The 14,200-nt window shown below is 38.2% G+C and overlaps 1 protein-coding gene across 2 annotated transcripts in view; it reads right to left on the reverse strand.

Annotated features, from left to right (window-relative positions):
• Positions 1-7,636: 7,636 nt before the first annotated feature.
• Positions 7,637-14,200, reverse strand: part of Erich3 (glutamate rich 3) — a 94,359-nt gene continuing 87,795 nt past the window's right edge. For both annotated transcript variants that reach the window (XM_070007297.1, XM_070007298.1), the window contains 2 exons: positions 11,091-13,423; positions 7,637-10,413 (listed from right to left, as the gene is read on the reverse strand). In XM_070007297.1, coding sequence (XP_069863398.1) covers positions 11,127-13,423 — 2,297 coding nt within the window. In that variant the 3' untranslated portion in view covers positions 7,637-10,413; positions 11,091-11,126. The remainder of the gene's footprint in view (positions 10,414-11,090; positions 13,424-14,200) is intronic.

The raw sequence follows: 14,200 nt of genomic DNA on the forward strand, positions 1-14,200 counted from the left end.
AGCTACATGAATTACATGACTATGATAGTTAAATACTTTTAAAACAAAATGATACAAAGTAGAGAAATTTTGAAAATCAATATGTGATCATCAAAGAATGGGCAGATTTGAATCAAAGACTGCAGAAAACCTTAAGATATAACAAAATAAAGTTCTTGAAAACACAAGAATTTATGTATACTTACTAGATGCACAAAACATTAGGTTTGGCTTTTTTTAAAATAAGAATTGTCAGAGGGCATTGAAGAATCATGTGTTATATAAGATTCAAAAATTAAGAGCAATAGGATAGAAAAGTCTCATAGTATTTTGGCCTTACATATGAAATAAGAACTGAAATACTCTTTGCTACTGAATTCTATTCCAAGAAGAACTGAATTCTATTCCAAGATATGTGTAAGCATAACTTTCAGGAGAAAACTACTACTATTTACACATACACACAGCTATATACATATGTACACATATATACATAAATATGTATACACAAGCATATACATAGTGTGTGCATATATATATACAAATATACATGTAAAAAATCATAAAATATGAGACCTTTGTCTTTTCCTAATCTTTAAGCATTTCCTAATCCTTTCACTTAAGCCTGAAGTTTTTTATTTATTTCTCCAAGACCATTCTTACTAGACCCTTCCATCCTTTCCTGACCAATGTACATCTATTACTGTGACTCAGTTCTTCTAAAATTCCTTGGGCCAAAATTCCCTGGGTTCAGTTGAGGAAAGTGATTTTCAGACTGAAAAGTGTGAAGCTATTGGTCATTGAGTAGAGAGGTTCGATTGAGAGGAAACTTCTTGATGTGGGTGGGGTGCTTGAGCATTTAATGTTAAGTATTAGGGGCCACAAAGATTAATGCTAGTGATTTTCATTGGCACAAACTCTCCTACTGAGAAACAGCCTGCAGAAAATCAACCACAAATCTGCCAAAACTCAGTTCCACAAATCACACAGTGTGCAAATGGTGATTAGGATTTGAAGTTAACAGAATCTAATTATTATGAGAGAAGCATTACATTCCAAAACAAGCCCCAGTGGTGAAGGGAAAGCTATTCGATCTCATCTTGCAAACAAGTAGTGTACCATTGAAACACTATCTGTTTGGTGCCAGAACAATGATCTCAGCACTGCTCTTGTAATTGTAGTAGTGCCACATCCTAGGAGCCTCATCTCAACAACATGGAGGGCAGTTATAATTGTGGCTAACAGAGAATCTTAAAATCATTGGTTCCCCATCATGGCTGCAGGGAGCTTTAAAAACTACTGATGTCTGGCCCTACCCCAGAGATTCTAATGATCTGGAATGTATGCAGCTTCCCATGGGACTCTAATGTGCACCCCAGGCTGAGAACCGCTGACAGTGCTGGCTCTTAAACTTCTATATGCATCAGTATCACTTTGGGGCTTTGAAAGACAGAGTTTGGACTCTAGGTTCTCTAAGTCTGGTCCACGTTCCAGCAATATCAGCGTCACATGGAAGTTGCTCAAAATGCACAGGGTCTTGTAAGCCCTAATGCATCAGAAACACTAGGAGTAAGTCCTTCCATCTCGGGCAAGCTAAATTTTCACAACTTCTGTTCCAGATGGAGCCATTTTTCATGACTGATGTCAGGCTGGGACACTTTCTAGATCTGTAATTTGAATGTTACTTCAGCTGTGTTTTGGTATCATCATTTATATAATGGACTAGCAGTGCCTTGCTCATAACACTGTGAGACGTAATAAAGTAAAAATATGTAAAAATTAGTAAAAAATAAAAAGAATATAATAGTAAAAACAAGACATTAAATTGTGCTACTGTTATTTAAACTGGTTTATGATATTACTTTTAGAGTTTACCTTTGAATCTCAGTAACTATTTAGACCTGAAATTACTAGTATCAATCTTTATCTATAAACAGGAGCCACCTAGAGATATTTTTAAAGTCCTTACCTCATCACACTTTAAAAGCCTCAAGTGATATCTAATGTGTACCCAAAGAAAGGTCCAGTGATTTGGATTTGAATTTATTAATCTGATTCATATATGCTTAGATAGGTTTGTGATCTATTTCTCTCAGTAAGGAAAGTTACCATTCATTCTTGGAGATTTTCTGTTCTTCAATGTCACATGTTCATATATGCCTCTCTCTCTCTCTCTCTCTCTCTCTCTCTATATATATATATATATATATATATGTATACGTATACATTCTATATATAGCATTTCTGCTATCTCTATGAACCTTTGGCCATCTCTGTTGGACTTACAAAATGGAAATTACAAACCTCATGGACTTTACAATCCAGACAACAAAATTTATATTTTGTTATGTTTTATAACAAAACTTATATTTCAATGTTTGCAAGGTAAAAAGCTAAGTTAGCTATTCTTTGAAGAACATTAAGTTTTAAGAGGGTAGATGATTAGAAATGATGATGTTATATATCTTCAGAGAAAAATCTTGCTAATACAAAATAGTACTGTGGGACTAGACATAGTGATTGATACATGCTTGTTACCCCAGATAGGTGGGAAAGATAGAATTGTGGTACAGATTGGCCCTGGGAAAAAATGCAAGACTCTATTCAAAAACTAACTAAAGCAAGGAAAGACTAGAGGATTGGTTCAAGTGGTAGAACTTCTAATAAGCTCAAGACTCTGGGTTCAAAAGCCAGAATGGAACAAAAGAGAAGAGAAAGAAGGCAGGAAGACAGAAAAACAGAGAGATAAAGGTTAGACAGGTTGGGGGGGAAGGAAGGAGAGAGGAAGGAAGGAAGGAAGGAAGGAAGGAAGGAGGGAGGGAGGGAAAGAGGGAGGGAGGGAGGGAAAGAACAAAGAAAAAAGAAAGGAGGAAGGAAGAAAGGAAAGAAAGAGAGAGAGAGAGAGAGAGAGAGAGAGAGAGAGAGAGAGAGAGAGAGAGAGAGAGAAAGAACCCCAAAAACAGAATTGTGAAGTCAATCAGTGTTAACAAGGATGGAATTCCAATACTGTTCTTATCCCTAGCCAGTGTACAACCCAGTCCTTGGATCTTCTGGGTCTCTACTGTCTCCAACTGGTATACTGAAAAGACCAGGTGGAATTTGTGATCTCTAGTATCCCCATCCTTCTCTAACATCTAATAAAAAATTAATGACCTTTGCTTGATATTCCCATATCCCATCCACATCAGTTAAATTTGAGCTGAAAAACATTCAAAATATGTATCACAATGTTTCCCCATTGTGCATTTTAATTCGGGTTTTCATTCATTTACTGCACACAATACCATGAGACTATTATTGACTCAGGACAAAAACAAGTACAGACCACTTCTCTCATGGAGTTAATGTACTACCAAAGAACAAGTCAGCCTGTGCTATGTGAAATGCAATTATCACAAATCTAGTTATTTCTCCTTTTTCACAACATCTCACATTTGCATTCTAACAGTTGTAACAGAGAAAGAGGGGAAGAAAGGCATGAAAACCTAAGATGAAGCTTTTCAATCAGAATGTTAGAAAGGAGGATTTTTAGTAAGTCATCCATTCTGTGCAATTAAAAGTCAATTATTTTCTTAGTAACCAATTCCAGACTTGTAGATTCAAGAAATGTTTTTGAATATTAAAATTTCTGTGGGGTATTGAGAAGCTATTGAATTATGCTCTTACTTTTTAAAAACTGGTATGAGAGTTTTTCCTCCAAGAACTCATGTTTGCTTGCTCAGCTAGTACTCTACCACATGTGTTATGTCTCTAGGCTCTGCTTTTTGTTGGTTATTTTGGAGATGTAGTCAAGTAACCTTTTCTGCTCCAGCTGTTTATGAGTTTCGATCCTCCAGATCACAGCCTCCTGAGTAGCTAAGATTACACACATGGGCCACTGGCACCCAGCTTGAAGTATAAAGTTGGTAAGCCTTTAGTAGAGGTCAGCAAATTATAGTCCTTAAGAAAAATCCTGCACTTCAGTTTTTTAAAATTGTTTTTACTTTTTAGTAATTTGGTGCTTGTCTTAGGATTTGAACTCAAGACCTGAGTACTGTCCTTGAGCTTTTGTCCTTAAGGATAGTCCTCTATCACTTGAGCCTCAGCTCAACTTACAGTTTTCTTGGTATTTAATTGTAGGCAAGAATCTCATGGACTTTCTGCCTGGGTTGGCTTTGAACTACAGTTTTCAGATTTTAGCCTCCTGAGTAGCTATTATTAAGCCACTGGTGCCTGGCTTAACTTCATTCTTTAAAAACTAAAGTTCTATTAGAGCAGCAGCTTATTGATTAAGAATTATCTATGACTGCTTTAACCCTAGAATAGCAGTGTTGGATATGATTATACATTCCACAAGGATAATCATAAGCCACAAATAATAAAAGATTAACAGTCTAATCTCTTACAGAATATCTCTGTTGGATTTACTCTTTAGCACAGGGTTACTATGAATACAAATGTCAACTCTCCTGGGAGTATTTCCACTTTGCACATACTGGAGAGCCAATCCAGTCAGACACAATGCTAGGACTTATCCTTCTTATGAAAATACAATGACCATTTACTGGTTTACTGACTGTTATTACTTTTAGCCAGAACGAACTTTATAAATTACCCATAATATTCACAGTTCACTTACAATGACTGCCATGCCACCAAATAGCTTAAACACACATGCCTATGTGACTCACTTAGTTCTTTATATCAGTACTCTTCAAATATTTTGTTCATGTATCTCTAAAAGCATGATGAAAAACCATCAGTACTCCCTCACACATTTTTTCATTGACATCTAAAAGTTTAAATAGTAGTCACAGAGACAATTTTTAGCCTGTTATAGAATGGCCTATAGAATAGGACATTTGAAGATAAAATGGTTATATCTCATTTCTACACATGTCCCATGGACTCAAAATGTCACACCAATTTGACATCACCTTCATGTATACAATGGGTGCTGCTGGGTACCACCCTAGCACCCCTTTCACAATGGACTTATTAATTCCCCAGCTCTCTGGATCAGGGGTACTTCTACAGAGAAACTCAGAGTATCTCTGCAGGAGCTGCTTTTCCAATGAGGGGATCATGTAACTCAAGGCTGTACTCCCTCCTGGGAGGCAGCCACTTTCTAATGACTACCCTGTCATAAGGACTAAGTGCTGGTCCCTCATTTCCATCCCAGCCCCAGAACTGCAGCCTTTGTGGCAGCAGCACCATTTCTGCTTCTTCCCTCCCCATTGTACTGTTTTCAGGGCCTGTCCCAGTAAACCTTCTGGCTTACTAACCTCTGTCCCATGCCATGTCCCAGGGAGCCTAACCTCAGACATCCATTCTCAAAAGTACAGGACTAAGACCTTCTTTATCATTTGAAATTTTTACATTACTTTTTTCTTATGCTACCTTTCACTTCCACTTTGCCCACAGAATTTTATGCTACTGCATTATATTTTTACAGTTCAAAGTCTTTTATTTATCACCCTATCATACTTCGCTGCCATTAGATTACACAAATATTTAATTTTTAAAGTTCCTTATGACCATTGGCCTTGATACATTAAATTTCTTCTGGTCTAACACTGGCATTATTAGTAATATAGATTTGATTAAGACAATATATAAATACATTAGAAATTTTGATACTATACATAAAATGTGAAAGTAAAAATGCATCTCTGAAGACAGTGATTTCTATTTTTAATTAGTTTTTATAACTTTGAACAGATAGTATTTACTACTAGAATGAGAGTGTTGAACATCAGCTTCATTTCATTTTGTGCCATAGGTTTATAGATGTGGAAATATAGTGTTCATGTATGTCACATAAATGTGTGGATGGGAGTGGAAATAGGTCACTATATTTTGCAGCAATGCTCTTCTTTAAACTCTGCTTAAGGAATTTACTAGAAGTGACAGACAAATAAAACTTAGTGACATATTAGCTAAAAATTTACCAATTTTTTATTTACTTTGATTACAAAGAATTGGACAGTGTTTGGCTTACATTTAAGTCATTTAAGTTATTCCCATTCTCAACTTTGATACCATATTTCATGTTGTTCCTTTGTCTCATTTGTGTCATTCCAGGACACCGACCTACACTAAATCAGAAAGAGGATAAAGAGTTAGTCTCCATGGTGAAGAGAGGGGTGGAATTGGCTAAAGGGAAGACTTTGACTTGTAACTTGTCCTGAATATAATTTTATGACAAAGTGCATTCAGAATATCTGCAAATAGCGTCAGTAAACTTCTGGAAAGTTTCAGTTTCTCTTGGAGATCTCACACCAGTATTCTCAGTTTTTCAGGGGCTCAAGTATAAATGCATCACATTAGTATTGAAAAACTGTGATTTCTTCCATAATTTATGAGGCATTAATGTGGCTTTTAATTACAAGTAGGTATATAATAAAAAACCAGAAATCATGTGCAAAGGAGGTCAACTATGGATCCGGCTCATCTGGCCTTCTAATTTTCAAGACATACCTCATTTTCCTTAGTAAAAATAGAGATATTGCAGTATTCTAAAATATTGTTAAGGCTGTTAAGTTTTGCATAGATGATTAAACTGTCTGGTGCTTCTGAAAGGAATTACAAAGGAAGGTGCTTTCCTAACTCTCTAGCATTTCACCTCATAGAATGAACTTCCAGTTGTTTCCAAGAGCATGTGTTACTGGATGTAATATTAAAGAAGAACAAAGACTGAACAGAAAAAAATAAGTAAACAGAAGTATGAGCTTGAGAGTGATGACTTTTAAAGACTTCCAGCTATATTTATTTATTCCTGTTCTCTTACACCTGCTCTGCTAGCCATGATGAAGGGGGAATTTCTTTCTTCCTTAAATGACACCGTTGAGTCATACAGACTCCAGGGAAGAAATATTACCCAAGGTCAGAACTGGCCTCTTGTGAGCTGTCCTTGAGCCTGTTAGAATATTTCACTCACTAGATGAACCTCCTTTAAGGTTTTCTCTTCTTTGTTCAAACAATCATTTTCCAAGGGCAATCATTGTGGCAAAATTATTGATTTAGAAAGATTAAAGAACTCAACTGTACTTTAAATTTACAACACAAGAGTTTATAAAGCCATAGAAAAGGCTCACCTCAAGAAATTCAAGTACAAAGCCTAATTCTTCCTATATTTGCTTTGGCTTTTCTTGTCAATTGTTTCATCTTTGTTCTTTGATTTAACACTGATTAGAAGCAAAATAACTTCTTTCTCACTATCACAGGATATAATAATAAGTTTTTTGGCCTTCTACAAGTAAACCAAAACATTCTTATTTAGTGTCCTAGTATCTAAGATGTGTCTTCCTGAAAGAAGTATATGTGATTAAAATCAACCCCCCCCAAAAAAAGAATTTGGAGTTAGATGACCTCAAGGTGGTCATTATTTTAGATAGCATTGAAGTGTATTGAGCTTCTGTTTACTCATCTCTAAATTAGTGGGAATAATTTTCCTCTCTGACATTCATATATGTGAAAGATGTGTATGAACACAGTCTAAACACATACACTCAAAGGTACTGCCCAACAAAATTAATTTTTTGCTGTAACAATTCAACATGAAGTAGAAAAAACACAAATGGTTTTTCAAGTCTAATCCTATTTACAAAGAACAATTAACATGACATATCCATAAATGTTTATTTATGTTTTTAATAATAAAGAAACTAGGGAAAATCCATTAGGTGGACATAATAATTTTATCAATGTAGTATTTGCAGAGAAAGAATTCACTTAATCAAAATGTCACAACACTGAATTTCACATGCAGATTATAGAATTTTGCTACAGAATGTTTTGATGAAATGTGTTAAATATAAAAATAAACCCATGCAATTTCCATTTAGCACATTATACAAAACTTATTTTTTCAATGTGATTAACAAGTTTACAATCTCTTCTATAAGATGCTATGCCTTTAAAGTGCCCTGTAGTGCTAAGGCTGAAATTTAAATATATATACTATATATTCTATACTATGTATATATATATATATATATATGTATATATATAGTAGAACACCACAATAATACAATTCAGTAATAAATGAAATCAGATGTAACTTAGATGAAATCCCCTCATAAAACCTTAGAAAAACAGGAGTAATAAATTTTGTTAATACTCATTCTTCAGTAGGGAGAGGGCAGCGGTAGTTCACATGTACTTCAATAAAACCATAAGAAAAATGAACATGAGGGCGAATTCACCATTTTCATAATGATTACTATTTCTTACACAAAAGGGAAAGAGTGGCAAAGAAAAAAACAGACAAACAGAAAGGGAGACAGAGAGACAGGGAGATAGAAAAGATAGAAATAAGGAAAAATAATATTACTCCTGAAATTCATTTCCATCTGAGACTAATCCTCAACACAAATGCAGAACAGTTCCAAGACAACAGTTTTCAGACTTCGGTATACATCAGAATTACCTTATAGGTAATAGACTTGTTAAACCTCAAATCCTCAGTCCCACCTATAGTTTGTAATTAATAGGTATGAGACAAAGAAAGAACAAATTCAAAGTGATACTGGGGATCCTAATCAAATGAACAAACTGTTACCTAGTCTACTAGGTAGTCTACTAGTCTACTAGTTTGGCCCAGTAGAATTACTTTATTATTGAATGACACCATGATTCATTAAAATGAACATACTCGTCTGCCTTGTCCCCAGGGACACAGAGGGAAGGAAGGGAAGTCAACATGCATTGTAGGGTCATTTAGGTTAATTCTCAACCTTGTCTATTTAATCAAATCAGGGAGGACTTTAAACAACACTACTAATACATCACTCCCGACAAAACTAAAATATTGATTCATCTTAAACTAAATCCAGAGTTTTGGGTTAAGTATATTAAGTCATTTACAAAAGTGAAGGACTCACATCTAGTCTGGCTGAGGAATGGCTGCTTTGGAATATTTTGACATTCCTTTTTTTCTTTTCTTTCTTTTTTTTTTTTTTGTTCAGTCATGGGCCTGAACTCTGGGCCTGGGCACTGTCCCTCAGCTCTTCAGCTCAAGGTTAGCACTTTACCACTTGAGCCACAGCCCCACTTCTGGTTTTTTCTGGTGGTGCTGAGGAATCAAACCCAGGGCCTCATGCATGCAAGGCAAGCATTCTAACACTGAGCCACCTTCCGAGCCCCTGTTCTGACTTTCTTACTTGGAGAGAATGCAGCCAATGCCCTTTGGGGGAATTGGAATGTTGGTGCCTTCAAGGAAATCAAAACTCCTTGGAACCAAGCCCAGAGTTCAAGCCCCACGACCGACCAAAAAAAAAAAAAAAACAACAACTCCTTGGAAGCCGGGGGCCAGTGGCTCACGCCTGTAATCCTAGCTACTCAGGAGGCTGAGATCTGAGGATCACAGTTCAAAGCCAGCTGGGGCAGGAAAGTCCGAGACTCTTTCCAATAAGCCACCAGAAACCTGCAAGTGGCGCTATAGCTCAAGTGGTAGAGAGCTTGCCTTGACCTGAAGAGCTGAGATACAATGCTCTGGCCCAGAGTTCAAGGCCCACGACCAACAACAACAACAACAAACAAACTTGGAAATATGCTGATACTCAATTAGAAAATAAAAACAGGTGGTGATTTAAAGAGCAATTGTAAGTACTGCTTTGTCATAGACTGCAAACTTAGAACTGAGGAAGGTGAGCAGCAGATTAATTTAATCCAAGCTTCTTTTCCACTGAATGACAAGAATTAAAGAGTCTAAAGTGTTTGCATATATATGAATAGGCTATGTCTACCTGCTGAAATTATTATAACTATTCAAATTTTCTAACTATTTGCTATTTTAATTTTAATTCTAGTGGCCCCAGAGAAAAGTTGGAATAAACTAACACTTTGCTCATCTACCTGAGGGGGCAAAGCTAGAACACGCACAGAAACAAAGTGCGCCTTAAAATAACACGCCCATTTTAAGGTTTTCTTCTATGTAAATAGTAGAAAGGACAATTCCAAGTATAGGCAAATTTCCATGGAATCTTTTCCTGGGAAGACTTCAGAGACTTGTAGTAATCTTCAGTCATGAATCTGCATCAAAGAAATTTTAGAGCTCACTTTCAAAGTCCAAGCCATTGAAGTACCAAGTATGAAACTATGACTAATATATGACAGTAAAATAAAAAGGGATTTTAACAAATTCCAGGCATCAAGACTGGGCCTTTTTCCAGTGATCTTCGGTAAAAATTAACCTTTTGAAAAATCATTGTTTTTATCTAAATAGAGACCCATTTTCTGTGTAGTGTGTAACCACTCTATAGTACTCATGGAGAACCATAACTTCTACCTGAGCTATTACCATGTGGATTCCCAAGCCCCTGACCAGTACTGAGAGAACTGGGAATCAAATCAGACAAGCACAGAAATTGAAAATAATATAAAATCATGGTGAGACTCTTGGGCAAATCTTTCTTCAGTGCTTTGTCTTCTAGAGGACATCTTTAATGTACCCTGAAAAACAGTGAAAAGGGCATTAGTACCATAGATATAATCAGTTAAAGAAACAGAAACATGTACTAAGGATATCAGAGAATCAAAGAAATACCAGGCTGTCAAAAATGTATATTTTGGTCTTAAGTTCCATTCTTTAGAACTTACATACTTAAATATGATGTGCTTAATAAATATGTATGTACATACATATATATATGTGTGTAAGACATATGTATATCTGTTGAGAATATATATTAAACTTCATAATATTGTGGCACAAAGGCATAAAGTCCATTAAAGGACAAATAATTATTGACAAGCTTCATTCTATATTTTAAGGGCCTAAAAGGAAAGGATTTTAGAACGAAGTTTGATTTGTTCATTTCCATGGTTTGTACCTTGAGCACATTTTTTTCTGCAGTTTTTTAGGGCCTTGTCAGATAGATTGACAGAGCTGTGTTTGAAAAGGCAGAGTGATTTAAAGAGTCACAAAAGGAATCAACACATGGGCTCCTCTGTGTTTGCTTCTTCCTCTATCTTTCATGCTCATCTCCTGCTGGCCTACCTCAGAATTGAAGGCTGTGCTTGTATGTGTACACAGAAGATACCAATAAAGGAGGAAACCAGCCCCAAAGAGAGGAGACCCACAGTGAGGTTTCCATTCAATTCTGCACACAGACTAGACCTAAACTTACCATCTGCCATTGTATTCCCAGGTCTTTCAGAGTGGTTCAAGAAACATCTGCACGCTCATTTTGTTCTTGCACTGTATCCTCTTGCTTCTCTTGGGTTCCAGGGAAACCAGGCTTCATAGGACTTGTTGCCACTGCCCCTAGCCTCACTCTGCTCAGCTCTGACTCCCTATCTGGGGAGGACCCTTTTCTGGATTCTTCAGTTGAGCCAGATTCCTGCCTCTCATAAGGGCTTTCCATGTCTGCCTCTTCTCCCCTTGACCCTGTGTGCTGAGTGTCCCCTCCTTCTTGATCTTGCCCTTGAATAAGTATCTGTCCACTCAGAAAATTAGCTTCTGGATGAGGCAGAGACCTCCCAGTGTCCGCTGTTGGTGTCACTGTCACCCCCTCCTCTGCTGACACCTCCTCGCTTCTCAGAGCTATTTCCTCTGTGGCCACTCTCTCCACAGCTGCTGTTTCTCCTAGTGCCTCTTTCCCTGCTTGGCAAAGTTTCTCTCCAGCAACCTCTGAAAAGGAGGAGGGTTGATTTGTCACTGTTTCCCCCTCAGCTGACTTTGAACCCACCCACACACCCCTCTTCTCAGTGGCTGTTTTTGCCACTCCTTGGTCTCCATCTGCATCCATCATGATGTCGCTCCGCTCCACATTACTGTCTTTCCCCACTCCAGTCCCCAGAGTGCACTTGGAATTCCTGTACTCCTCATCCATGGCTTCTCCCCTGAAATTTCCTGCCATTGTGGGGCTTCCCTTAGGAACATCTTCCTGGGTCATTTTCACGACCATCACATCCTGGCCTGTATGGCCTTGCGCAGTTCCTCCTTCCTCCCTCCTCTCCAGTCTTTCAAGGCAGTCTTGATCTTTGGCTGCACTTGCATCAGCCTCTCCTGTGGCTGCAATAGTTGCTTCCCGTGCCTGTCCCTGGCCAGCTGGCTCACTTTCAGGCATTCCTAATGGTCTCTTCCCATGGTGGGCCTCCTTCCCCTGCTCCGGCAGAATCACATTCTGGCCTGGAAACTCTGCTCTGTCTTTATGCTCTGTCTCTCTCACCTCACTCAGCCTTTCTTCTTCTTTGCTCAAAACTATTACCTGTTCCCGTGACTTTTCAAATCCACAAGTTGCTTCAAACATGGTTTCCATTCTTTCTTTCAGTGGATCTTCCAGAAGCCCTGTATCTTCAGTCAACTCAATTGCTTCTGTAGACCCCGATTCCTCAGTGTGAGATTCCATTTCATTGTGAGAGCCTTTTTTCTCTTTCTCAGATCTTACTCCCTTGACTGTTGCTCTGTCTTCCTCTTCCAGTTTCTGCTCATCTTTTAAAGTGTCTTCATCCTTAAGTGCACTTGATCTTGTCACCTCTTCTCTCTCAGATCTAGTTTCGCACTGAGGTGTGTTAGGCTGAGTGGCTTGTCTCTCTCTGTCTACCTTTAATTCCTCAGGGAACATTTCTTGCCTATTATCTTCCCTACTTGATTCTGCCTTAGTTTGAAGCTCCTGCTTCACTGTGCCTTCCCTACTAAGCTCCTCAGAGCTGCTCTCTGAAATGTCCATCTCCCAAGTATCTATCTCTCCTGTTGAGGTACTTAAGGGTGTTATTGTTTCCATTTCTTCCTTCCTTTCTCTGGCTGGCTCTTCTCCACCAAGCATTGCATATTCAAAACTACTCCTTACCGACACTCTCTCTGCATTCTCTACAGATCCCACATTCTCTGACTCTGTGGGGACTTCCTCATCCCTTTCAGCCACGTCTGGTTTTTTAGATCCATCCTCTCTCTCAGCCTCCCCGCTCTCAGCCTCTCCCATCTCCAGAGTCGCTCTTTCCCTCAGGGCTGCTTCCTCCTGAAGAGACACAGAGCTCAGTGCTAGGTTGGTTATAAAGGCCTCCTCAGAGCCAGGCATCCCTTCAGAATCTGCCTCCTCTGACTCCAAAACAAATTGCAATGAGGGCTGCTCTTCATCAGACTTGTCTTCACTCAGATTTTCAGAGGTGCTTGCTGAAGCTGCTGCTGTGGAGTTTTGCTCCTCTAAACCCAGGTTTTTATCTCCTTCTGCTTCTGCCTCTGTCTCAATCGCTGGGCCCAGAGCAAACTGTTCTGCTAATGCTGACTGCTCTGCTCTTGGGTTCTGCTCCGCTAAGGAATCCTCAGTGACCCCTGCCTTCTCCCACAGTGCTACATCTTCCTTTCCCTCCGCTGTGCCTGCCTCCTCCAGCTGGGAAACTTCACATTCCTCCATGGTTTCTTTCATTCTCTGTGCATGTGTATCAGGTGTAATTTGTTTGGCTTCCTTGTTGGGATTGACTGCTTCCCTTTCAGCCACCATGAAATTCTTCTTTAGGGCTACAAGAAAATAAGGTTAGAAAGCAAGGTTATGCCCATCCAAGTGGATAAAAGAGAAGATATTATTACATGAGACTTTTTAGAAGATAAAGTATTTCTATTTTGTCAAGGGGAATGAGCATTTGATATTTCATGCCAGATGCCAATGGTTCTTCCTTGTAATCGTAGTTACTACTTAGAAGGCTAAGATCTGAGGATCAGTATTCAAAGCTAGCCCAGGTAGGAAAGTCCATAAAACTTTTCTCCAAGTAAACATCAAAATGCTAGAAGTAGAGCTAGCTCACATAGTAGAGTGCTAGTCTTGTGCTAACTCAGGGACAATGCTCAAGCCAAGACTTATTCTGTCTGTCTCTCTGTCTCTCTGTCTCTGTCTCTGTCTCTGTCTCTCTCTCTCTCTCTCTCTCACACACACACACACACACACACACACATACACACACAATTTCCTTAGTTCCATGATGCCTTTCACTATAACATGAATCATAATATAATAATGTCTCTTATTCCAAACAAAAATGTTTTTAATGTACTGTAATGGACACATTAAAGAAGGATTGAACATCAAGGATCTTGAAAATGACCAAACAACAATGGATAACCCTCAGGTCCCTAATCTTTAAGAATCAATAAATTTCACAACTCTCTTTCTTTCTCTCTCTCTCTCTCTCTCTCTCTCTCTCATACACATAAACCTAGCCATCTTACTTTAACTTGAAGCATTACTTGTAGAAAAAACTATCTAATAAGAAAAACTAAATCATCCTTATTCCTTACAAT

The sequence above is a fragment of the Dipodomys merriami genome, unplaced genomic scaffold (genome assembly GCF_024711535.1).
Source record: "Dipodomys merriami isolate MVZ:Mamm:240054 unplaced genomic scaffold, mDipMer1.0.p SCAF_7, whole genome shotgun sequence".
Taxonomy (NCBI): Eukaryota; Metazoa; Chordata; class Mammalia; order Rodentia; family Heteromyidae; genus Dipodomys; species Dipodomys merriami.